This window comes from Poecile atricapillus, chromosome 1 (assembly GCF_030490865.1).
Source record: "Poecile atricapillus isolate bPoeAtr1 chromosome 1, bPoeAtr1.hap1, whole genome shotgun sequence".
Taxonomy (NCBI): Eukaryota; Metazoa; Chordata; class Aves; order Passeriformes; family Paridae; genus Poecile; species Poecile atricapillus.
The window spans coordinates 61,499,943-61,522,492 of NC_081249.1; the positions used below are offsets into that span (position 1 = coordinate 61,499,943).

The window sequence follows — 22,550 nt, forward strand, 5'->3', positions numbered from 1 at the left end:
CTGCATAGCAGTTTTGAAAGACCTCATTTTCTTCTGCTCCACATGAAGAGTACTTCCTTACTTCAAAGAGATGTAAGGCTGTGTTCTTCACGGGAAGTCAGGAATTCAGATTTAATACATTATAAAGATGCAAAATATTAGAGTTCAAAATTAGTTTTAGAAGCTCTGATTTCAGATCAAATTTAGGAAGCCAAGCTTCAGCTGCCTTTCAACCATAAACAGAGATGTAAAAAGTGTTATACCATGAGCACTGAAAGAATGCTTGCAAACTGAATTTCATTGTTGATCCTACTTGCCAGTATTTTAGGATTTATGTCCTGCCATGCAGAATATTTGCTTCACCTTTGCTTTATGGCAGTATGAAGTTGCTCATAGGCTTTGAATTATGACAGAATTAGAATGTCTTCTATGGTAGAAAGTCCTTAAATATACCTTAAAACATTTGCACTTCATGTTGAGACACTTATGAAAGCTGGATTTAGGCAACCATATCTCATTCTTCCCCAAAATATGTCTTCCTTTTCTTTACTGGGAGTCTTACTGGGTAGATTTTCATCAGTACTCCAATGTATCTGCATTTCTGACATCAGCAGGAACTGAGTCTTTGCAGATGTGGAGAAAACTGATAAAGGAGGTTACTTGCTTGGCTTCAGAAAGCAGAGAGAATGATTTAAACAATGGCATCCAACAGGCACAAATGGGAGAAGGCAAGAAGTGCCATGGGCTCTGCAAGTCAAAGGATGAAACCACAGTTGAGGGCTTGAGAAATGGGCTGAGAAAGGCAGCTATCAGATGAGGGGAGAAGATTGAAAACAAAATGAAAAGCTGAACAGTTGGTGTGGTCACAAGAAAGCTCTGGGAGAGGAACACATGGGGTGTGTGGAAGGTTATGCTGGGGAGGTCACATTTCCACTATGCCTCCTTTGAAACTAAGGTGCTGGCAAGAGATGGAGATACCCATTCCAGGGAGCTGATACTGTCACACTCATCCTGTCAGCAATACACTGATCCTTTGGCAAGGACCGTGCCACAAAATACCTACATTTCAGTAGATATTTCAAGAAAGAAAGGTGCCGACTAACAAGAAGTAAATAGACTGAAAAAAAAAGAATAACTAAGTAATATACCTCCCCCTAGAACTTGTGGTCAGGCAACAAAAGCATCATTACATTTGGCCTCTACCCCAATGTATGAAGAGCTCAGGAACTAGAGGAACTGGTTTTATTGAGGTTTTATTGCTTTTGCTTTGTTTTAATTCAGCAGCAGAATAATTGTTAAAGGAGCTAGAGAAGCCAGTTTCAGTTCACAAAAACACCCATGATTTATTTATTGCTATCATTTAGGGAAAGGGCAGAATTTGCTGGTCCTGAATATTTAACATGGCAAGGAAAAAGCCATCCGCTCTGAAGCCTGCCTGTTCCAGTGAGGCACTGCAGATCATTATGCCACCCTTGGCCCCCTAAATTCAGAGGTGGGAGAGTTGGGAAGCTATGCTCCAGTGCCTTCTTACAGCGACTGAGACTTCCTCAGACCTCAGCTTGTGTGGTCATAAGCAGCCTGTTGAAGAGACCCTCACCCTCATCTGACCTGGTATGAAAGTTCAGGTATGGAGGGAAGGTGCATCTATGGCTCAGAAGACATTTACCTGCATGGCATTCATCTCAGGAAAAATGCAATTCATTTTTACTTCATGCATCATTTATAGTAATCCTCAGGAGAGCAATGGGTGGGAGAGATCAGCTTCGATGTTTTTGCCTACCCAAAGCTTGAGTGAGAAGCATTTTGAAGCGCTGAAGGACTGTTCTTAGCTTGTTTCCATCCCTTCCTCGGTTTTCCAAGGGGTTCAAACGATAAGCCTCAGTCTCTCTAGCCACTAACTGACCCAAACAACCAGATGCTTCTTGAAAAAGCATTCGGGAGCAGCCAGACCACAGCCACACACAGGCAGAAGGGAAAACAGGAAAAGACAGTTTCCCATGCTTCTCATGTGTCACGCTATCTGCTGAGCCCCCTCCTTCAACACGTCACCTACTGCAGTGGGATTTCACTGCTATGGAGGAAACAGGCTGCATACGGAGGAATTCTGCAGATGGGGATGAGTGACAGGAGATGGCCAGCACCTGCCTCCAGCTCTCCCCCAAGGAACCACCCAAGGGAGAAGCTCTTAGAGAAGCCCGTGTCTTTTTGTGACCATCGCTGTTTGTGAAAAACCCTCAGGAGAAGAAAGTGACAGTCACCCCTCACCACTGCCCCACCAAATATATGCAAGGGAAAAAACATTGAGGGTTTTTTTTTTCCAAAGGAGTGCATGCCAAATCTCAAAGCCAATTTGCAAACAGGTGTCCTATCTATATTGCTGTAAATCAATATTTAGCAGCACAGACTGAGGGTCTAACTGGCACAGAATTCAGTAGTAAGATCAGTACCCAGCTTAGGACCCTTCTTATGCTTTATTTTCTGAAAATCTCTTTTTGAATGCTTAAGGAAACAGCAGCCTAAAAGATGAATGCCCCAATGGCAGGGTATGGTTATATCCATCCTATGGCCAGACCATCTAGCAGCCTCTCCCTGCTGTTTATGATACAAGAGTGAGATTTAACCATGCTCACAGCGACCACCCACTAGCTGTCATTCCCAATTTAATGCAGGATGAGGCTTCCCAGCCCTCTGCTCAGCAGAGGGGGTGACTTCTTCTCAGCTTTCACTGGCTGAGAAAGTTGTTTCCTCTGAAGCTGAAGGGAGCTCTGAAACTGTCAGCTCCTGCAGGGCTTGGCTGAGCCCAAAATATAGGAGTTAAATCCCTATTGCTGATATGGAAACCCAGGTGCTCTTGTCGCACAGTGGAATACTTGACCTTTCATCCTGCACAGGGGCCTCTGGTCCATTAGACAGGCAATGAGGGAAAAGTATTTGCATAGCATGGTCAGACCAAAGGCTTGTGCGAGTCACCCTGGGTGCACTTTCCATTAGCAAGCGTTGTTTCCAGTGCTGCTGGAGGGCGACAATAAATTGATTAGCCTCTTTAAAATTTCTCATAAAATTGTATTAGCAAAACGGTAAATACATGACACAGGGACCATAACCACGGGATGTTTACATAATGCCCAATGTGGACGAGTACTAAATACCATAAAAGACCTGAGACCCACCCCCCCCCAAAAAAAAGTCCACGAGTTCTGGCTCTCAGAAGGCAGCTAGAGCACAATTGTTGTTGCTGTTGTTCCTCCTCCTTTTCCTCCTCCTCCTCACATTTCAGCTTCGGAGCTGTGAACTTTGCTGGTGGTTATCGCAATTCCTATCGCTAGGCTTCCGTTGTCAGAAAAGAGTTGAGCCAGGGAAGTGTTCAGCACAAGGCAATCCCCGTCTGAAATGACAGAGTCAACACACTCCAGTATCGACCTGGGGGTCGCCTCCCACTTGAGGCGCCTCTGGTTCCTGTTGAGCTCCAGCCGGTAGGTGAAGTTGTTGGCTTGGGAGGGCGTGCCGATCAGCATCATCGTGGCGAAGAACTGGGGGTGGCCCTCGTACTTCTCCTGCTTCCTGAGGACCAGCAAAAACTGGTGGCCAAGGCAAGAGTGCATGATGATCCAGTCCGTGGGTGCGGGCAGGTGCATGTCCGTGGCCAGGAAGACAATCTCCGCGCCCTGAAGGATGCTGATGCGGTGGGTCTGCCTCAGGTGGGACACCACCACCTCCAGGTGCCCTTCCCACGGGCAGGAGAAGAGCGGGCACGTGCAGGGGACCAGCTGGGGGTCGTGCACGGCTTCGTGGTGATGGCAGGGAGGAGGGATGCCTTGCTCCGTGGACGCCTGCGCAGCTGCACAGCGGGTCGCTGCATACTACGGGAAGAGAGAAATTAAATGTGAGAGCAAGTGGACCAGAAACCAGTGCAGATATGCAAGATGCAGACCCCACAGACATCAGTCACCCATTCTCCACCATGAACAGCACCAGTGGGGGTGTAGAGACCTCAGCACACCAGGGATCAGAGGCAGTCCTGACCTGGATCTGCACAGCACAAGGAGATGGCAGTTGCCTTGTTCTCCAGGAGAACAGATAAACAGTTTGAGTCATGATAAATCACTTCACATGAAAATGATGTATGTGTTTAAAGGGCAATTTCATTAGTTCAGGGGGAAAAATCTGATTAAAAGGAAAAAATAACCCAACAAAGCAAGGACAGCATGGGGCATTTTATACAGTTAAGACCCTTGCTGCTCAGAACAAGGGAATGAAATATGTATGGCATTATTATTCTTTAATGAAACATACGGGCAAATACAGGCATTTTTCCTGAAACAATAGGCTTTATTACATCCATATTTTGTGAAATAAATGTCAGTTTTTATTGTATATGATACCGTCACTATTTTTTTGGTCAATGTATTTGTGCCTAATTGATGCCCTTACTGGCATAAATCTTAAATTGCTCTCATAGGTGATTGGATGGCAGATTTAGGGCATTTTTATACTAAAGTAAATTTGGATTAAGGTAGGGCAGTTCACTGAAAAAGCAGCAGTTCTTGCAGAAGAATTCCACGTGAGGACTAAAAAGCAAACTGCTCTGCCTCTCTCAAGTGGATGTTGTTGAAGAGAAATAAGTCTTACTCAGCCAAAAGTGTATTCACATGTAACGTTATTCAGGAAGAGTAATGTCTCTCCACAATAACTGTGTGCATAGACAAACCCTAAGGCACAGGCATGCTGGTCATGATTTATCTTACCCAATTTTAAGCATTTACTTCACCCACCCAAGACGGAAGCCTGGTTACCTAGGGCTGCCTCTGCAGCCTGTAGAGTGAGGCAGGTCTTAGAGTGCAGGATTCAGATCTTAGCTGGAGTAGTTCAGCTTCTAAAGGTGACATTAGCTGATGCCAGAGACACTGAAACCCAGTCTCTCTAGCTGTGTCTAAATTTTAGCTGTTTAAACATTTTTTCCCTCTGAACTCCTCCTATAAAGGTAAATCCCTTACATGCATTAATGTCCCTTATAGTAGTATGTACATATATATAAGTACATTTTGCTTTAACATATGTCCTATGAAAATATGTTGAAGATTAATGTAATTCCCTAAATAGTGTCCCACATCTCCTTATTTTATGTACCCAAAATTACATTATAATTCTAACATTTAACAGTTGCTCTCCTCCATGCCACATCCAGCTCATAGCAGATTTGGGATTTTTGAGCAGAGATTTGTTTTATCCAGGGGCAAGCATAATCCCATATAATGGGTGGTAGATTTGCTGCAAAGGACATATTGTCTTGTCTTGTTATGGATACCATGAAAGCTTTCATTACAGCCTTGCTGTAAGCAGTTTTTCCCAACAGAACTTGCACATTTCTTTACAGGACGTTTTGGGAGGCAATCTCTTGGGTAAACTGTCCTAACTCTCAGATGACCAGGGCTTCCTTGCCAGCCAAGATGACAATTCCATCTGTTCTCACTGTGTCAGTAGCTGCCAAAGGTTGTGATGGATACAGCAGGGTTGTGATTCCTGTTGCTGTGAAATTCATGGCTATTCCCAAGGCACTGGATGTCAAAGGGAGCTGTTTCTTCTTCCTCTGGCATTTGATATGAAGAATAATGGACAAATTAAGCCTTACTATTGAAACTGGCAGCTTTTTCTTTTGACAATTATTACTTCAGTAGTACTGTTCTACTTTTTCCTTCTTCGTATTTTATTTGTTTTGCTGTATAAAATTCAAGAATATAAACTTTCCGAGAAGATAATGAATTGAGGACAGATAAATGACTATTATTGTCTGGGAAATAAAACAGGTCATTATAAACTAATCAAGGTTTGTGGCTTTAGCTGCCTGCTTATCGCAGTGGGATTACTGGTTCAAGCTTAATTCTACATTAATTTTTGCATCCCATTACGATGAAAGTTATAGTTAATTTAAACTCTTTTTGGTGAAGGAGGCTACGGCAATGGCAGATCATAAAAGCCTTTTTTAAAAAAATCCCTGAAATGCTAATTGCCTCATAAAATGAATTCTAATCTCCCAATCTAATACAGTGGGTGTGAGCAATTACTTTCTCTCACCAAACTGTTAATGCAACATTAGTGATTATACTAATTAAAACTAATGAACTCGTACTCACATGCTGATAAACCTCTCAACCACTTGACAAGTTCCAGCCTTCTATCAGTTTTATTTAACTCCCCTTTTGGAAGATGAATCTTAAATTAACCTCTTGACTAACATTCAAAATTAGGTTTTGAAATTTGAAGCTTTATAGTCTGTGTATAATTCTTCTCCAAAGATTACCCGAGTCAGAGAAACCATTTCCACTGAGGATGAAATTGAATTTAGAAATGCATTCTCCTAATTTGAGAAACATGGAGAACAATGGTAGCTCATCCATCTAAACTACATCCAAGGTAAGAAAATACAAATATCTTCAAAAATCATTTTATGACAAACATGTTTCTATGGCTCAGGAACTGGAAAAATAAATTACAACGAGCAACTTATTACTTTATATACCTTTCTTCTTTACTAAACTTGTGAATTTGTGTGTGTGTGCACATAATTATGAATTCCCTCTCACAACTCTCATTTCTGAAATATTTCCATGAATCACTTCAACAAAGGATTTCTGGTCTAACTTTGTTCATTTCAGGTTTATCGAAAATTCTGGCAACTCAGCACAAACCACGAACCATGTGATCTATTTCTATTCTTTGACTAAAAGAACCATCTTCAAAATCTGTGAAATGATTGTTTGACTTCCCTGTTTCAAAATTCTAAATTTGTAATATTTTGAAAGAAATGTTTAATAATTCCCTGACACTTTTTTTTTTAGTTCTCAGAGAAAAATATTATTTTACATTTACTTTTGAGGTATGAGTGTAACTATCGGTGTGTTTGTGCTCTTGTTGGTCATTCATATGGCTGTGAATTAAAATGCTAAAACTGAAATGCAAAACAGGCAAAAATTGGTCACCAATTGAATGCATTTAAATGCTTGAATAAATATTTATGAACAGTTTTTCCATGTTTAATCTGCTTTGGTATTTACTATCTATCATTTATTGCCCGATTACCTAATAAAACCAGGTTTATTATATTGTCGTATCAGTCCAGTATTATTCTCAGTTATCTCTTAGTCCGTTGCCCAATTTCAGTCAAGTCGAACTGTGGGATGGAATTCTCAAATGATTTAATTTTCAACCATTTCTGAGAAAAGAGGCATCAGGGTAGAGCAGCATGACCCTTTCATGTCTCCAGGGAGGAACAGCTGGCCACGTGGGCATTATTACATTGACAGAGAGAACCTAAACAATGGCAGTTTGATCCCAAATGGATTATAGACACCAGAGAACTCACATGAGACAGCGTCTTTATGAACAGGAGAAAAGGCTTCAGCCAGAGTGCTCCTCATTAGATGCAACATAATCCCACCATGAGGCACCAAACCGCAGGAAACCAGGCTCTGCTGCTCACAGAAAAATTTCTTTTTAATGATGCAGCTTATTACAGAGCAGTTCTTTTTAAGAACAAGTAATTTGGCAAAGAGCAATTTATAAACACACAGTGCTTTTCTTATGGAAAAAAAACCCCAACCAAACCATGACTTGATTTGGACTGGGACACAGGTTGTCTGCTAAAAATGCAGCAAATTGCTTTAGATGTGACACATTTGTCCTACATTTGATCTCTGAGGAGTAGGTCCCAAACTCTGAAGACTGTCAGCTCCTTTTGCAGAGCCCTGGGGTGCAATTCACTTGATTCCAAGAGGTGCTGAAGGAGCACCCCCTGGACACCCTCTCTACATGCAGACAGGACCAAACCCAACCTCAGCACAAACCCACAGAGGCTTTACCGGTTTCTAGACAGGAAGCAGAAGGACAACTCTATTTTAGTCAGGAAAGAGCTGTACCACCGTGGGCTTCTTCTGCTGTGCTGGAGACAACACAGCCCATGGAGAGAGAAATGGAAATTCACATGAAGGTGTAAATCTGTGGCTCCCTACCATCATTACAACTCCAATGACCTGAGAGCAAATTCAGAGGAAGGATGAATGGTAGATCCAAGAGTTAAAGACTTCCAAGAGGTAAAAAATATGCAAACACATCTCTGAGTCTGCACCTGCAAATCTGAGGCACTCACCCAGGAGAAACAGCTTTGCTATGGCTCCTCATGCTTTGAGGGACCTTTTGTGTTTGAACTAGTAAAGTCTTTAGACCAGCTATGCCAAAAATAATGGAAACAGAGGCAGACACGCACAGTGCACCTCTGCTGGCTGAGCTCATGGCCCTGTGGGGTGCAGACACTGGATACAACACCGTCCCTCAAGCCTTGCTTCTCTGCTGTACATTGGCACAGCTTCAGCAGGGAGAGCAAGTGTAGCTGCTGCCCTGAGCAGCTAAATGCCCTGCTATTCAAGTTCTGACTTAAAAATGGTGAATTTGCTCAAGATAAACCCCACAGGGTGAGGGAGAGTTGAAAGCAGGGCTCCTATCCCATGGCAGAGGGCCTGGACACTGATGACCTGGAGTATAAGGAGGGTGAGTAGCACCACCACATTGTAGAAGAATAAACACTGCTCAGGTCTTCAGAGTAAAGGTTAAGTGTCACTTTTCAGCACTTTCCAATGTTCCTCGGTGTTATACTGGAAACCTGGATGCCTCACTCATACTTTTACTTGCTGTAATGCACATAATGTGTAAAAACCAGGCCTTCGCATCCCTGTGAACAGTGCCAATGCGTGCCAAGAACATCCCAAGGAGGGAAGACAGGGACTGGTTCACTGCCCAGTAAATAAGTGCTTCTGACAGGAAAGCAGGTGCTGCAAATATTCCAGACACTTTTCCAGACACTTCACACCCGTACAACTGCATTTTCTCCAGTGATCATGCACACTTTGCAAACACTCATCAATTCACCCATTCGCTGGGCTCTTTGCTTGGGGCAGTGGTGTGGTCCCAAGGCCACCATGGTGGGGCTTCTGAGCAGGGCCTCACAGAAAACTGCAAAGATGAAAATAAAGCTACCAGACATGCTAGCCAGCCCAAACCAGAAGGCAGTGCTCCCTCTCTACCCCAGCCCAACCTTAGCACACCCTGAGACGTTGCAAACTAATCCCCCTCCCAAGAGGAAACCACCCCTTCCATGCATCCAAAGTCTTTCCTTTTCATCCACAGCTTTCTTGGCTGGATTATGGGAGAGTTGGTAGGAGCTGCACACGTTCGTGGCAGCTGCAACTTTTGGTGGGAGCCAGGGATTGAGAGGGGCTGTGCTCACACCCCCTGTTACAATCCCACCAACCTGCCTGTGACAAGGAACAACAAGAGAGGCAGTCACCCTGTAGGTAGGTGAACAACTGGAAATGAGCTGTGAAAACTCGGTGGATTTTTGACGTAGACCTAAAGGTTTCCGCAGGCAAGGAGGGCCCTGGGCCTGCAGTTGTGAGGTTGCTTTGAGTGAGCAACTTCCAGGGTTTTCAGCAGCTTTCAGCAACCATGACAGCTTTTAGGGTTTCTGCTGAAACAAATCAGAATTTTCTTTGCCAGTGAAATGGGTGTTTTATTCAGTTTTCTTACTGTCTTCATCCTGGTTCTTGGCATCTCAGGGACTGACTGCTTCTTCTCAAATGTATGGAAACTGCCTCCAATAATTTTCTAATCCTCAGCTTCTTTCTGCCTCACAAAAGCTTTGCCACCCACTAACATCCACCTCCATGTTACTTACACCCACCTCACAGGGACAGAAGCTCAAAAGAACTATAAAGGTGACATGAAGAAAGTAGTGAGTCTTTTAATCCTGGTCTTCATTTAATTTATCTTCTGCTCTTTTTTAATATGCTAATGAGATTTTTTAAAGTCTTTCAGATGAAAGAAAAGAGAAGAAAAAAAAGAACCCAACCCCCTCAACCTATTTTGTCAAAAGCCGTACTTGCATATCTGAAATTAAGAAATCCAAGCCAGGGCTCATGTTGGGGATTTATTTAAAATTTTAATTACACAAAATCCTGTTCATTACAAATGCATCAGTTGAATTTCTTAAGTACTGAATATTAGTTGCAGCTTTGGCAGTGGAAGGATTTGTTTTCCCTACTATCAAATGGCAGTGAGAGAACAACTTCAAGCTCATTTTACTAATCTCTCTTTGCAACATAATCAGGCGTGACTTGGTGACACAGCACACGGGATGTGTTAATGGCTGTCCTCATGCTAATTACACACCTCTGACTATGTAGAGAAAATACAGCTTTAGTACACGTCCACGCTGTACCTCACACTTCTCCCTATTAGAAGACCCCAAATTTTAGATGAATCCACATATATATTGAGGTTTTTGGAAAAAAACCCCATTGGTTTTGTTGTAGATCTAGCAAATCTATGATTCATTATTTTAAATGTATTCCTGGTGAAAAGAGAAATGTTATTCTCAAATGAAATCCCCTTGCTTTCTTTTCAAAAATATATATTTTTTACAGCATTAACTGTCATGCACTCTTGAAGTGCAAGCAAAAAACTTCAAGAAACTCAACCTTCTTCAATATATTGAAAACAATGTAATTATAATGAAATATAACAGGATCCACACTAAAACATTTCAGTCCACAGATGCTTTCTGAGAGACACCCATGTGGACACTGATAAGATGGAGCAAGGTCAAGCTCTCCTACTTCAAACCTAAGTTTGGTGAACCCTTCCAAGCCCAGATGGACACCAAAGCTTCCCATATTTTAAACTGAAGGGAGGTGCACCACCTTACTGACCCTCAGCCAAAGGTGCAGCAGGGTCATGGACACCCAGGGAAACGATCCCAGTTTAGCTGCTGTGTTTGATGGGTCTCACCTGAGATCACTTTCCATGCTCTCTTTGAGAAATAAAATACACTGATTAGATACATGCAAAACCATGTGCATGGGTTTCCTGTGGAGCATCTGGCAGTGAAAGTAAAGAGCAAGGCTGGAGGGTGGGACATGCCCTTGGGACCTGATTTGCAACTTGTATTCTCTCTGCTGCATTTTAGGACTGGGCACAGTGCAGAGACAGCAAACCATAGCAGGGTGTATCTAATGCTGCATTGCAACTGCTGATGCACTGCGGTGTGCAGACATTTACCATCTACTCTTTGGACCAGGAGATTTTATGCCTTGATTTAAGCAAGGGTGATGCCTCTAAATGCCATCATCCCCTTTGGCCACACAAGTACCAGAAGCCAAGGCACACCCTATCAGCTCTTTCTCCACAAGTGCAGGGTGCAACCATTGTTTATCAGCAGCTTGCCCATGAGACACTGCTGATCCTGGCTCTGGGTGAGGGAGTGAGCAGCCTGCATATGCACAATAGAGATAATCAAAACTGCAGAGTTATCTGAAGATTTTCTTCATCCTTTATCCACTTTGTATTTTGGATGTAGCCTGTTCACAAAATGCAGAGCCATTATAGGCTTTAATTAAAAGCAAAGTGATAAAGCACTTCCAAGCTGCATCTGCTATGTCTGATAGGGAAGGCAGAGTTCACAAGAGCCTTATATCTGACCTGTTGATTTTATGGTTTGCATTCACACTGAAACAGAAATTAATATGGAAAAGAATTAAAAAAAAAAAAAAGGAAAGAAGAAATTATTGCCCACTGTGCTCATAAACTTAGGAGTTCAGACTGCCTCTAAATAACTCATCATCTGATATTCATTTACAAGTTACTACAGTAACAGCATGTCTCCAAGAGAAGCAGATTTGCTGGTGTCATCTGAGATAATTAGACCAAATCCACCCTGAGACAACTGAATTTCTCTCCTTCCACAGTCAATCTCCAGCTATTACAATTATATGACAAGTAAATCCATTAACTGCTCTTTCAGAGACCTACCCCAGGAGTGCCAAAGAATGGCACAAGCATTAGTGGTCTGCTGGAAGGAGAGAAAGGATGAGGTGGTGGTTGCTGAACAAGCCCAGAGCCTCTCTTGGTGGGACCGGTGTCTCCAATCCCATCTGTCCATGCCTGCTGGCCAAGGATTTGCTCCGTGGTCTATGTCACATTGCTCTGACAACTCTCACAGGGCAATGTGCAGCTAAGCCTGTGCCAGGCTGGTCACAGTGGAGTGCAGACAGAAGGCTGGGGCCAGGCAGGTGTAGTGAGGAGGGAGCACAAGGCTCTCAGTGCTGCCATCCCTGTCTCCCTGTCCTGTCTCATAGGCTCTGCCTGTGCCTGCACCCCTGTAGCATTCAATGAGTGATGTATGAGCCATAAAACACTCCACATTTTTAGTTAAAACTTCCTCCTGAGAACTGTTTTTGAGGAAATGGACAGTGTCTTAAAGTCATGCCTGTCTCACTCTTACTGAGGCGTTTCTCAACCAGAAGGCATCCCAAACTCACCCACAGTGGTCTGGTGTGGTGGGGGTCATGCTCAGGTTATAAAAGAGGGGGAAATAAACTGTTTCTAGCTGAGAGTAACTCTCTGTTCCCCTGCACATCTCTTCCCCTTCTCCACTAGTGACTTTCAGCTTGCCCTTGCTCTGGGTACCTTGCAATGTAAGTGCAGCACTGAAAGAAATGTCTCCCTGTTACAAGACAACTCAAAATTCATTCTTATTCCTCTGTCAGATGAAAGTGTGTCTTGAGTTTGTGTAGTCAGGCTAAAGAAAGGGAGGGGAAAAAAACACAAAAAACTGCAGAAAATTCATGTGAGCTGTTAGCTTTGGGCATGAAAAATAAACAGCAAGTCTGGGTAAATTAATTTAGTTTGTGTAATGTATGCAAATGCTTCATTGACATATTTTTGCAGTAAGGAAAGGGACATTTCTGGGAACATTTGTCTTGTGTCTCAAATATTCTTTTAATTTTTTGCAAATCATAGCCTGTTCCTTCTTCACCCTCCCTCTCAAATTCTCAAAGAATAGTTCTTCTAGAAGTTTTCTTTGTGTGGGGAGGATGCAGGTAAAAAGAAAGAACAGAAAGGGAGGCTGAGCTCAGCCTGGGAAGACAATGTTCCTTTGCTATTAATAGACTGAAAATTTAAAAGGTTTTGTTACAAAAAAAGAAACCAACAAAAGAATGAAAACCAAAGTCCACAACAATCTTCTAACACTCCTGCTTACAGAAAGCTACTGTCTATCCCACCCAGAAGAGGTTGAGTCAGTCAGTCTCCGTGCTGTGCCTCCTGCAGCTCTGCTGTTTTGGGGAGAATCGCCTGGCATCCCCTGGCCTGCTGGCACCTGCCTTCTGACCTCGCGTGCCAACAACAAGAGGGAGTGTAGGACCACCGAGTCACAGAAGGTTTGGGGTAGAAGGGACCTTTAAAGATCATCTAGTCCAAATGCCCTGCCATGGACAGTGACATCTATCACTGGACCGGGTTTCTCAGAGTCCCATCCAAACCAGCCGTCAATAATTCCAGGGATGGGGCATCCACAGCTTCTCTGGGCAACTTGTTCCCCTGTCTCACTATCCTCACAGTAAAGATTTTCTTCATTATGTCTAATCAAGACTTGCCCTCCTTCAGTTTAAAACTCTTAATTTCTTGTCCTGTTACTACAGGCCCTGGTAAAAAATGTCTCTCCATCTGTTTTATCAGACCCCTTTATAAACTGAAAAGCTTCAATCTGATCTCCTTGGGGCATTTTCTTCTCCAATCCCATCTCTTCCAGCCTGTTTTCATAAAACAGTTCCAGTCCTCTGATCACCTTCATGGCCCTTCTTTGGATCTGCTCTAACAGGTTCACATCCTTCTTATGCTGGGAACCCCTAGAGCTGGATGCAGGATTCCTGGCAGGGTCTCACAGGAGTGGAGTAAGCAGGCAGAATTACCTCTTCTGACCTGCTGGTCATGTTTACATTTATACAGACCAGGATATGGTCAGATTTCTGGGCTGCCAGTGCATATTGTGGAGTCATATCTCATTTTATGTGGACAGGCACCTCCAAGTCCTTTTCCTCGGAACTGCTCCAAAACCATCCATCACTCAGCCTGTATTGATACCTGGGATTGTTCAGGTGCAAACCCTTGCACTTGAACTTCATGATATTCAGAAGGCCCTGCTCCTCAAGCCTGTCGATGTCCCTTTGGATAGCATCCCTTCCCTCAAGTGAATCAGCTGCAGCACTCAGCTTGATGTCATGTGCAAACTTGCTGAGGGTGTGCTGATCCCACCAAAAATATTAAATAGTATTGGTCCTGGTATGGAACCCTTGTGGGACACACCAGTCGATACTGGTTTCCACTTGGATATTGAGCCTTTGGCTGTTAGTCTTTGGATGCTGCCATCCAGTCAATTCCTTATTCATCTAACAGTCCATCCATCAGACCCCTACCTCTGTCCAACTTAGAGGTAAGGATATTGTGGGGGATTGCATCAAAACCCTTAGAGAAGCTGAAGAAGATGGCACCTGTAGCGCTTCCCCTGTCTGCTAATGCAGTCACTCCATTGAAGAAAGCCACTAAAATAGTCAGGCATGATTTGTGAAGCCATGTAGGCGGTCTCTAATCACATCCTTGTCTTCCACATGTTTTGACATCTTCCAGGAGGATCTGCTCTGTGATTTTACCAGGCGTGGAGATTAGGCTGACTGCTTGGATATCACCAGGGAATGTCACGGTTCTTCATGGGGAAAACAGGCACAATCAGAAGTGAGAGACCCATTACCCAGCAGAACTGCAGTCCCTAGAGTCTAGTTATTTTTAAAGTCAGAGATCCGTTAGCATAGACTGTGCAGCTCTGGCTGTAGCACCACAGGCTCTTTCTATCAGCTCTGGTCTCTCTGGTTCTCCATTCTAAAATTTCCTATTTCAGTGCAAGTGGAGCACCAGGAAAAGGGGGAAGAGGACCACATTTGTTATTCAACTCCATCTCTCTCTTTAATGTCCCTCCTCACACCCTCACTTGTCTTTTGGCAAGGTTTTATGTTTTAGCTTCAGCCAGGTCCTCCACATGCTGGCAGCTTAATACATGTTCTTATAAACTTGTCTGGCTGTACAATACTCTATGACTTGCACATCACAAAAGCAAATAATTTTACAACTATTCCGATACACTTACAGGTTTTGAGGATTTGACAGCGGGATAGATTTTTAAAATATATTTTCAGCTTTCTATAGAAAAAGAAAGCTTTTTAGAGAGCTTTCTGTGTGACACATTATTGAACAAGATGACAGACCACTCATTTCATCACGTCGAAGGGGTTTCAGCCTTTCTTTCCCAGGACAAACTTCTCTCCTTCCCAAAGGGCTGCACAGAGGAAGTGTGGTTTCTCAAGGATGGGATGGAGGGAACATCTGCTCCCCATCTCTCACAGTGCAGTGCTGCCTACCCGCCCCTGTGCAAGAGAGGGCAAGAGCCTCCCTGCCCTCCGAGGGTGGCCTCAGGTCACTGAGGTGCCTGCTGCAGTCCCTGCTGGGATGTGACCCTGCAGTGAACAGCATGGCTTTGCTGCAGGGAACTGCATCGGTCGGGGTGAGCAATAGATCCCCCCTGGTTTCCAATGGGGCTGGGAGAGCTCCAGGCAGCCCTCCGAGATCAGGCTTAACAAGCAGGAATGGCTGTGTGGTGCTTTGTGCAGTCTATCTTGCCAAAATCATGAATAATGTGTGAAGTGACTGCTAGAGGGACACCCACACTCCCAGGAGGAGCCGCTCAAGTGTTTCTACAATTTCACCAGCAGCTACTTGCTCAGTGAAGGCACCTTCGTGCCCCTGTCAACAGAGCTTCCATCTGTTTTTATACCCCTTCATTTCCCTTTTGCACCCTGTAAGTATGCAGAGATGGCTCACCCTGTAATTTCCAAACCACAGCGAGTCCATGCTATTTCAGAATAACATCTTTTAGACCCAGGGGGTTTGCAAAGACTTCAAGGATAAAGATAATATTCAGCGAAAGAAACATCCGTGACGAACAACCGGCTAAATTTCGGGCAGGATTTGTCTCATCTAAATGTATGTGTCTAAAAGATCAACATGTTCAAATCTGACCTGCTCATCTGAAGCTCCCTTAATAACAGAGATAAGATGTACCTTCACAGAGAAATTTGTCATCCCTATCTTGAACATGTCCATCTTCATGAAAGATGAAATTACCATGAGCATCTGAAGGAGATGTTCACTTCTCTTCCTAAGCTAGAGGTGGGGCTGGGGTCACTGGCCCAGAAGTGGGCATCAGGCTTGCAAAGTTTCACCATGGTCTGTGTATCAGGAGAGTCACTCAGACTCTGATTAGCAAGGGTGTGAGGACACAGCCACTGTGACTGTTTAATGGGTGATTATGAGCTACCTATTTGCCTAATGCAGAAAATCCCTTGAGCTAAAACATTTTCTTCCCAGCTAAGGGCTGGTCATCCTAATTTTCAGGCATCTAGATTTAACAGTGAAATAAAACTAATTTACAGCTCTTGCCATTAGGAGGACAAATTTTCATTGCTGTCCTTCGGGTGAGAGGCACTATAACAAATGAATGATTACTGACCCATGATACCTATTAGAGATTGCAGTTAGGTCATCTCATTTGTTGTTTTAACACAAGAAATTAAAAGCCTAGCAGGGCTATGACAAAAATTGAATTGACAATGAGATGAACACTGCCTTTATCAGAGGCCCTTTCTAGAATTATACGTGGGAAAAGCTCAGTGACATCAGGACCTTGAGCTGTGGGTCCAAATTTTTTGAGCCTAGTAGGACTTTCCACTCGCATAGGCTTCCTCCCATTGCTATCTGGAAGTGCAATCCATCTGCCACACGCTGGAGGTCATAGAGACACAGGAGCAGTTGGCCATGTTCTTGCTTGGCTCTTTTCCCTCTGCCACTGCCTGCAGTGAAACTCCCCACCAAAGAGGTTTTGAATCAAAAGGAGGTAAATGCATAGGACAGTTTACTCCCAACTGCAGCCACCAGATTCCTGTGTTCTTGGTCTGCTGCTGATTGAAGACCAGTCTCTGCTGTCAAGTAACAAAACCTGTCTCCTTCAAAAGCATCCTCAGTGCAGGGAAACCAATCGATTCCAAGTTTTAGGGGAAATATTGAAGAAAGTTGTGGATAACCTGACCTTGAGCTGTGTGAAGGCAAAATTAGACTCTAGAATTCTGCACAGTCTCAAACTCAAGACGGACACGTTTGGCTTCTGCTCAGCCCCTCCTGCCCCTAAACAGATTGTGGGGCCATCACACCTGTGTGGCTCAGCACCACAGCACCCATCCTGATCTGAATTTGTGCTCCAGCTGCACCCTGGGTCAGCCTTCCCTGATCCAGCAACACTGCTTTCCTCTCTGCAACCCACCCTGACTCTCCAGCCCTTCCCAATTGCATGTGCCTGGCCTTGTCTCATGTAGTGAAGGAAAGAAAATTCTAATAATTGCCTGACACTTAATTAACTAATAGCTAGTCTTCAGTTGATTTCTTGCTCTTTTCTTGTTTCTTTTCTGTTCCAGTCCTAAGACGGAAAATTGTCCCATTGTCTTTCACTCCTAGAAGTCTGTCCACATTCTGTCACAGAGTAAATCTGCAGATACAGAAAGTACCATCTCTACTTTGCTTTCCACATGAGCTTTCTTCCCATTTATTTCTGCTGCCTGTTTTACATGAAGATCTGCTTTAGCTTTTGGGCTTGCTCCAGCACCACTCGCTAAAATTATATCAAGTATTGATTTGTAACAGATATATTACAGGGCAATGCTAGTGAGGATACATTAAGTAAATGGAGGAGCAGGCCCATGCTGCTTTCTTCTTTTTACCAGAATGGCAATCAGCAGCAGCAGAGTTGTGCAGGGTCTGCAACAGCTGTGGCTTGAACCAGCCAGAGATCATCCAAATTAATAGACTGTGGAGAAGACTCAGTGCTAAGTGCTGTGGGCCTGGTAGTGCCCTTGGGTACAGAGTTCATAGATGGTCTTGTGAAATGAGAATGGTTTAAGGAAAAAACCCTGGTAATTCAAGGCCCCTTAGCATTCTCATGAACTGCCATACTGATCCATGTTTCATTTTCACTTATTACTGCTCAATATTTAATTTCCTTTGTACTTAGAAAGGTGCCAAGCCCAGGTGACAGTGATGGCTGGCTACTATTTCTCAAGTTGTATAACTCAGGCAATGAAGTAGAAAGGACACTACAAGAGAGAACAGCAAAGGGGAAAGACCTAGTCACAACTGCAGGTGGTGGGTATTAAGGTGACACTGGTAGAAGATGAGAGGACAGTGAATGTTTCAGGATGAGAAACTGAGGTTAAAAAGAGTGTTAAGAAGAATTCTTTGCATTAAAATAGGGAGCAAGGCAATCTACAACTCTTTCTTAACAGTCACATGTGAAAATGAACATCGGTGACAGTGGTATTAAGCTAAACTGACTTGCAAATGCCCTTTTGCTGGAGTTCCTTGCTACTGACCTTACACAGGTAACTGCAGTTAAAGGAATGTAGGTGGAAAATTTAGAAAAGGCTGCATAAAACAGCATCGGTATTGAAGTAAATCATCTGTAGCCACAGAGTGTCAGAGTTACAGCTAAACTTATTTACCAGTTTGGTCTGGCATTGTCCTGATTCTGGTTTCACTTGGCTATTTCTCTCCACTGCCTGTAAGGGGACTTGGGGGTGACTAAGCTATGGTCAGATGTAGATATCATGTTTATAATTCTTACACTAAGGTGAGATAAATCCCACTTTGCTCCTGCCTCTGAGCTCCCTGGTAACCTTCAAGCCCTTTGATTCTTTTTCTTCCTGATCCATCTCTCTGGCCCCACACTGTCTAATCCCTAATTTATCAGCAGAGGCTACCTTTATACAGGTGAATAAAACAAATCAGGGGTCATTTCCTGGCCCTGAGATCAAGTGGAACATCTTTTGTCCATGTGGTTTAATTTACCTCTCACACAGAGTGGCCTCTGTATTGTGTCTGGTGGAAACTGTTCCTGGTCTCTCAAAGGCAATTAAGGAGAATGCTTGCTGGTACGTGCCAAATCTGGGGAGGATGCTGCCCATCACACTGCATGGATAATTGCAAGTTGGTTTTGTGGCCTTGGCCTGCTGTGGCTTGGCAGATAGACCCCCATTTGAATTTCCCACATCCAGAGGTGGCTCAGCGTGTGCAGGCGAGAGGTAAAAATCCCCATCAGGGGAGTTCGTGTCCTGCTTCCCAAGCCCTTGAAGGTTAATGGCTGCACAGAGACTGTCAGCCTTCAGGGACTTCTTTCGACACCTTTCCTAAGCACTTGGTCATTTGAAAGTGAAATTAATAAGCACTTTCCTCTGAAAGGCTTTTTCTTTTGGCATCTTATGTCAAGATGCAGTTACATGTCAGGTACGTGTTTGTTTTCATAAGGCACTGTGTAAAAAGCCTCTCTTCCTTCAAGTGTACATTTTGTCAGCAGCTTTTGGATTGATTTCAACTCCTCAGCCATACTGCAACCCTTCTATGTCTAGAAGAGGGCATTCAGGTTTTACCTTCCCTGTCAGCTGCAGAGTCACACCACTTTGCACACTGCCCTTGAAATCAATGTGGTTGCTGTATTAGAAATACTTAGCACATAAATTGTAGGACATGAGGCAGTGCGTGTAACAAGGCATGATAACGATGCACTGAACCTGCTGTACAAGCTCATTTCAAAATCTAGCACAGACTCCTCGCTCTTCCACTTGCTTGGTTCAGAGCTTGAAAGAAGGGCGTGCTTGTGAGCATGCATTGCTAACCACGTCCCAACTCCAGTCAGTCAGAAATGGGGCTGAGCTTTCTCACACATTGTATTTTTTAATGCTGATATGCCCCCACTGCAGGCTTGATGTTAAAATGAGCTTTCCCACCTAATTTTTTTCACTTTTGCCTGAATCTGAGGATGTTACTGGGTGGGCAGTGGTTGAAAACAATGAAACAGGAATGGAAGTGTTGTACCCCCATTTCAGCAGGTGCCTCTGCAGGACTTGATTGTGTGCACAGTGATAAACAATTACAAAGGGACATCTTACCCTAGGGTAGTGAGACAGTGAGAGATAGAATGGGAACTAACTGTGCCAGCTTTCGTTTGCCCAGGCATTTGACCACGGAAAGGATGCATCCAGAAGGTGTTTTGGTTTCCAAATCTACCAAGAAAGGCTACATCTAAGCATGTAACAATTAAAGGTTTATCTTCTGTTTCACAAACCCAAGCCTATCAAAAGACAAACTCATTTACCAGGGAAAGACTTGCTAGGAAAAAAAACCTAAAGGTTCCTTAGACATGCCAAATTGGTTTCTTCATCTTCAGGCACGAATATCAATTAAGCAGAGGTTATGTCCTAGCTTAAAAGCAGAGTGAGATTTATGTGAACAACCAATTTCAGTTACAGGGAATTAATTTTAGGTGTATACTGTAGTCATAGGAAGGCATAATTTCCTTTAATGTAATTTGTTTCCTGAAACTGGCACTGGAGCAAGGGTATCTCAAATAAACTTGGCTTCTTGTTATATATCTGAATCCCATCCACACAACTGCAGACACCTGGTGAGAGGTCACATTCAATTGAACATGCTCAGCTGTGGGCAGGTGACATCATGATTCACTGGAGGCTCCTCAAGGTTTTGTAGATGTGGCTGGTAGCGGAGCTGTGGCTCCAGGGAGAAATGCAGGTGCTGAGTGGCCAGAATGAGTCTCGCTTGCACTGCAGTGGTACCTTTCTCACTTGGCAGCTTTACTGTTGTGCCATCCTCATTATTTCTGCTCTTGCTTTTTCTCCAGCACTGAGCATAAGAGGTACCTTGAAAAAACACTGTACAGAAAGGGTGAACCACTGTAAACCCAAATTCTTAGCTGAACAAAGCCAGGACAGCTCCACTGCAGCCATTCCACAGAGCTGAGCTGCTAGGAGCAGGAAGACATGGGGACAGCAGAGGCTTTCACACTTTGTGTGCTGACATGAAGGAAGATAAATTTAGGATTGAGCCCTAGTTTCTGTGGATTGTTTTTTACAGGAGAGAGAAAAACCAGGATGTGGTTCACTGTTTCCATAAGAGACATAGGTATAGAATAATATTTTTTCTATCCCAAGATACTTGTGTTTTTGCCTGCATGATGACCTTGCTTCAACAGAAAGAGTGGAAGGTGATCACTGCTTCAATCTGTTCCACCACTAGGGCACTCCTGTGGGAAGTAGCAGGTGCAGCTCCCTCCCTTTTGGGAGAGACTTCTTACTTGTCAAGTTGCTCTGTAAGCAATGGATGAAACATAGACTGAAAGCTGCTGCTAAGGAGTTGTGTCTTTTCCTGCCCTCTAGACTGTTAGTCTGTGTTGGGTACACCCCCAAATTAAATACAGGATCAGTCCATAGGAACTGTCTGATTTTACACCCAGGGAGGTACAAGTGGGAGACACAGAGCTGAGCAAGATGGTCCAAGGGCATTAGCCCTGGGCAAAGAGGCACACTGGGTAGGTTTACACATTTTCAGTGGCAGCTTTGGTGTGCAGAGACTCTTATTGACTCTAAGTGATCAGGTGAGCCTTTTGGAGTCAGAGACCAAATAGCATCTAATTGTATTTCAGGAGCTGGATCCTGCCCCGAGTCCCCAACAGGTCATGTTCATGAACAGGTAAAGGAAATAGCACAATTTTCTCCCACACTGCTTAAGCCAGCTTCCCTCATAGGAACTTATCCATCCCCTACTTACTGGGGGACCCCTGAAAACCTGGAGTATCTCAGTCTATTGACCACCGAGAATTACTCTGCTCTGTAGGGACAGGTACTTATGTAGCAACTACAGGATTCAAGAAGAAAAACACCAGCTTGGGAAGAGATAAAATCCTAGATGGCAACGAAGAGATTTGGAAACTGGAAACTCAGCAGCACTGAGAACTTGTCACATGTTTGCACAAGTGCAAACCTTCCTGGCCTGATGGCTGACCACTTGCCCAGCAAGAATTCTTCAGATGTCTGATGGAGGCACTGAGCATTTTAATGCTTAGCCTGGCAACACAATAAATCCCAGATATTCCTTGTTTGTTTCAACCAATAAATAACTGTGTTATACATCAAAGTTGTGGATAACCTTGTTACAGAATCTCTTTGTGCATAGCAAAAGGTGCCTGAACAAAGTGACCTAGAAAAGGTTTACTGTTTCCTCTCTCAATATGTAAAGCCAGCATGACCAGTAGAGGGAAATCTGTTTACTTTGTTCTCGTTCACCCTCTGAATTGTTGTCATCTCTCCAGTTAATGAGAATTAAACACTTTCATTGTTGTTTGTTGGTGTTGAAGTTTACCACAAAAGCATATGGGTAAAAAACACAGCCAAAGTTATATTTCTGTACATAAGTGGAAAGTGATGTATGTAGTATATCATGGTGTGGACTCTCTTTAAGAGCAAAAATTCAGATTTTAGTAAGAGCCACAGAAAAACATCTTTGAAGATGTGAACCATTCTGGTAGAAGAAAGTGACCGTCTACTGGGCTGATGTGTCTACGATGCCAAAAAGAGAAATCTGGTGAAAGTTTTGTGTTCTGTGTCTCAATGTTTTAAGATCACTGAAAGGGTTCAAAGACAACAAGTTTGATGCACCTTACCTATCATCTGAGGTTCACAGACATCTGCTCATTACAGTTAATACAGGATCTCCCAACTGTCAAAGTAGCAAGGACTGAC

The 22,550-nt window shown here is 43.6% G+C and overlaps 1 protein-coding gene across 1 annotated transcript in view; it reads right to left on the reverse strand.

The window, feature by feature from the left end:
• Positions 1-3,245: 3,245 nt before the first annotated feature.
• The window catches only part of SIAH3 (siah E3 ubiquitin protein ligase family member 3), a 41,535-nt gene continuing 22,230 nt past the window's right edge, over positions 3,246-22,550 (reverse strand). The window contains exon 2 of the mRNA XM_058825902.1: positions 3,246-3,839. Within this exon, the coding sequence (XP_058681885.1) occupies positions 3,246-3,839 (594 nt within the window). The remainder of the gene's footprint in view (positions 3,840-22,550) is intronic.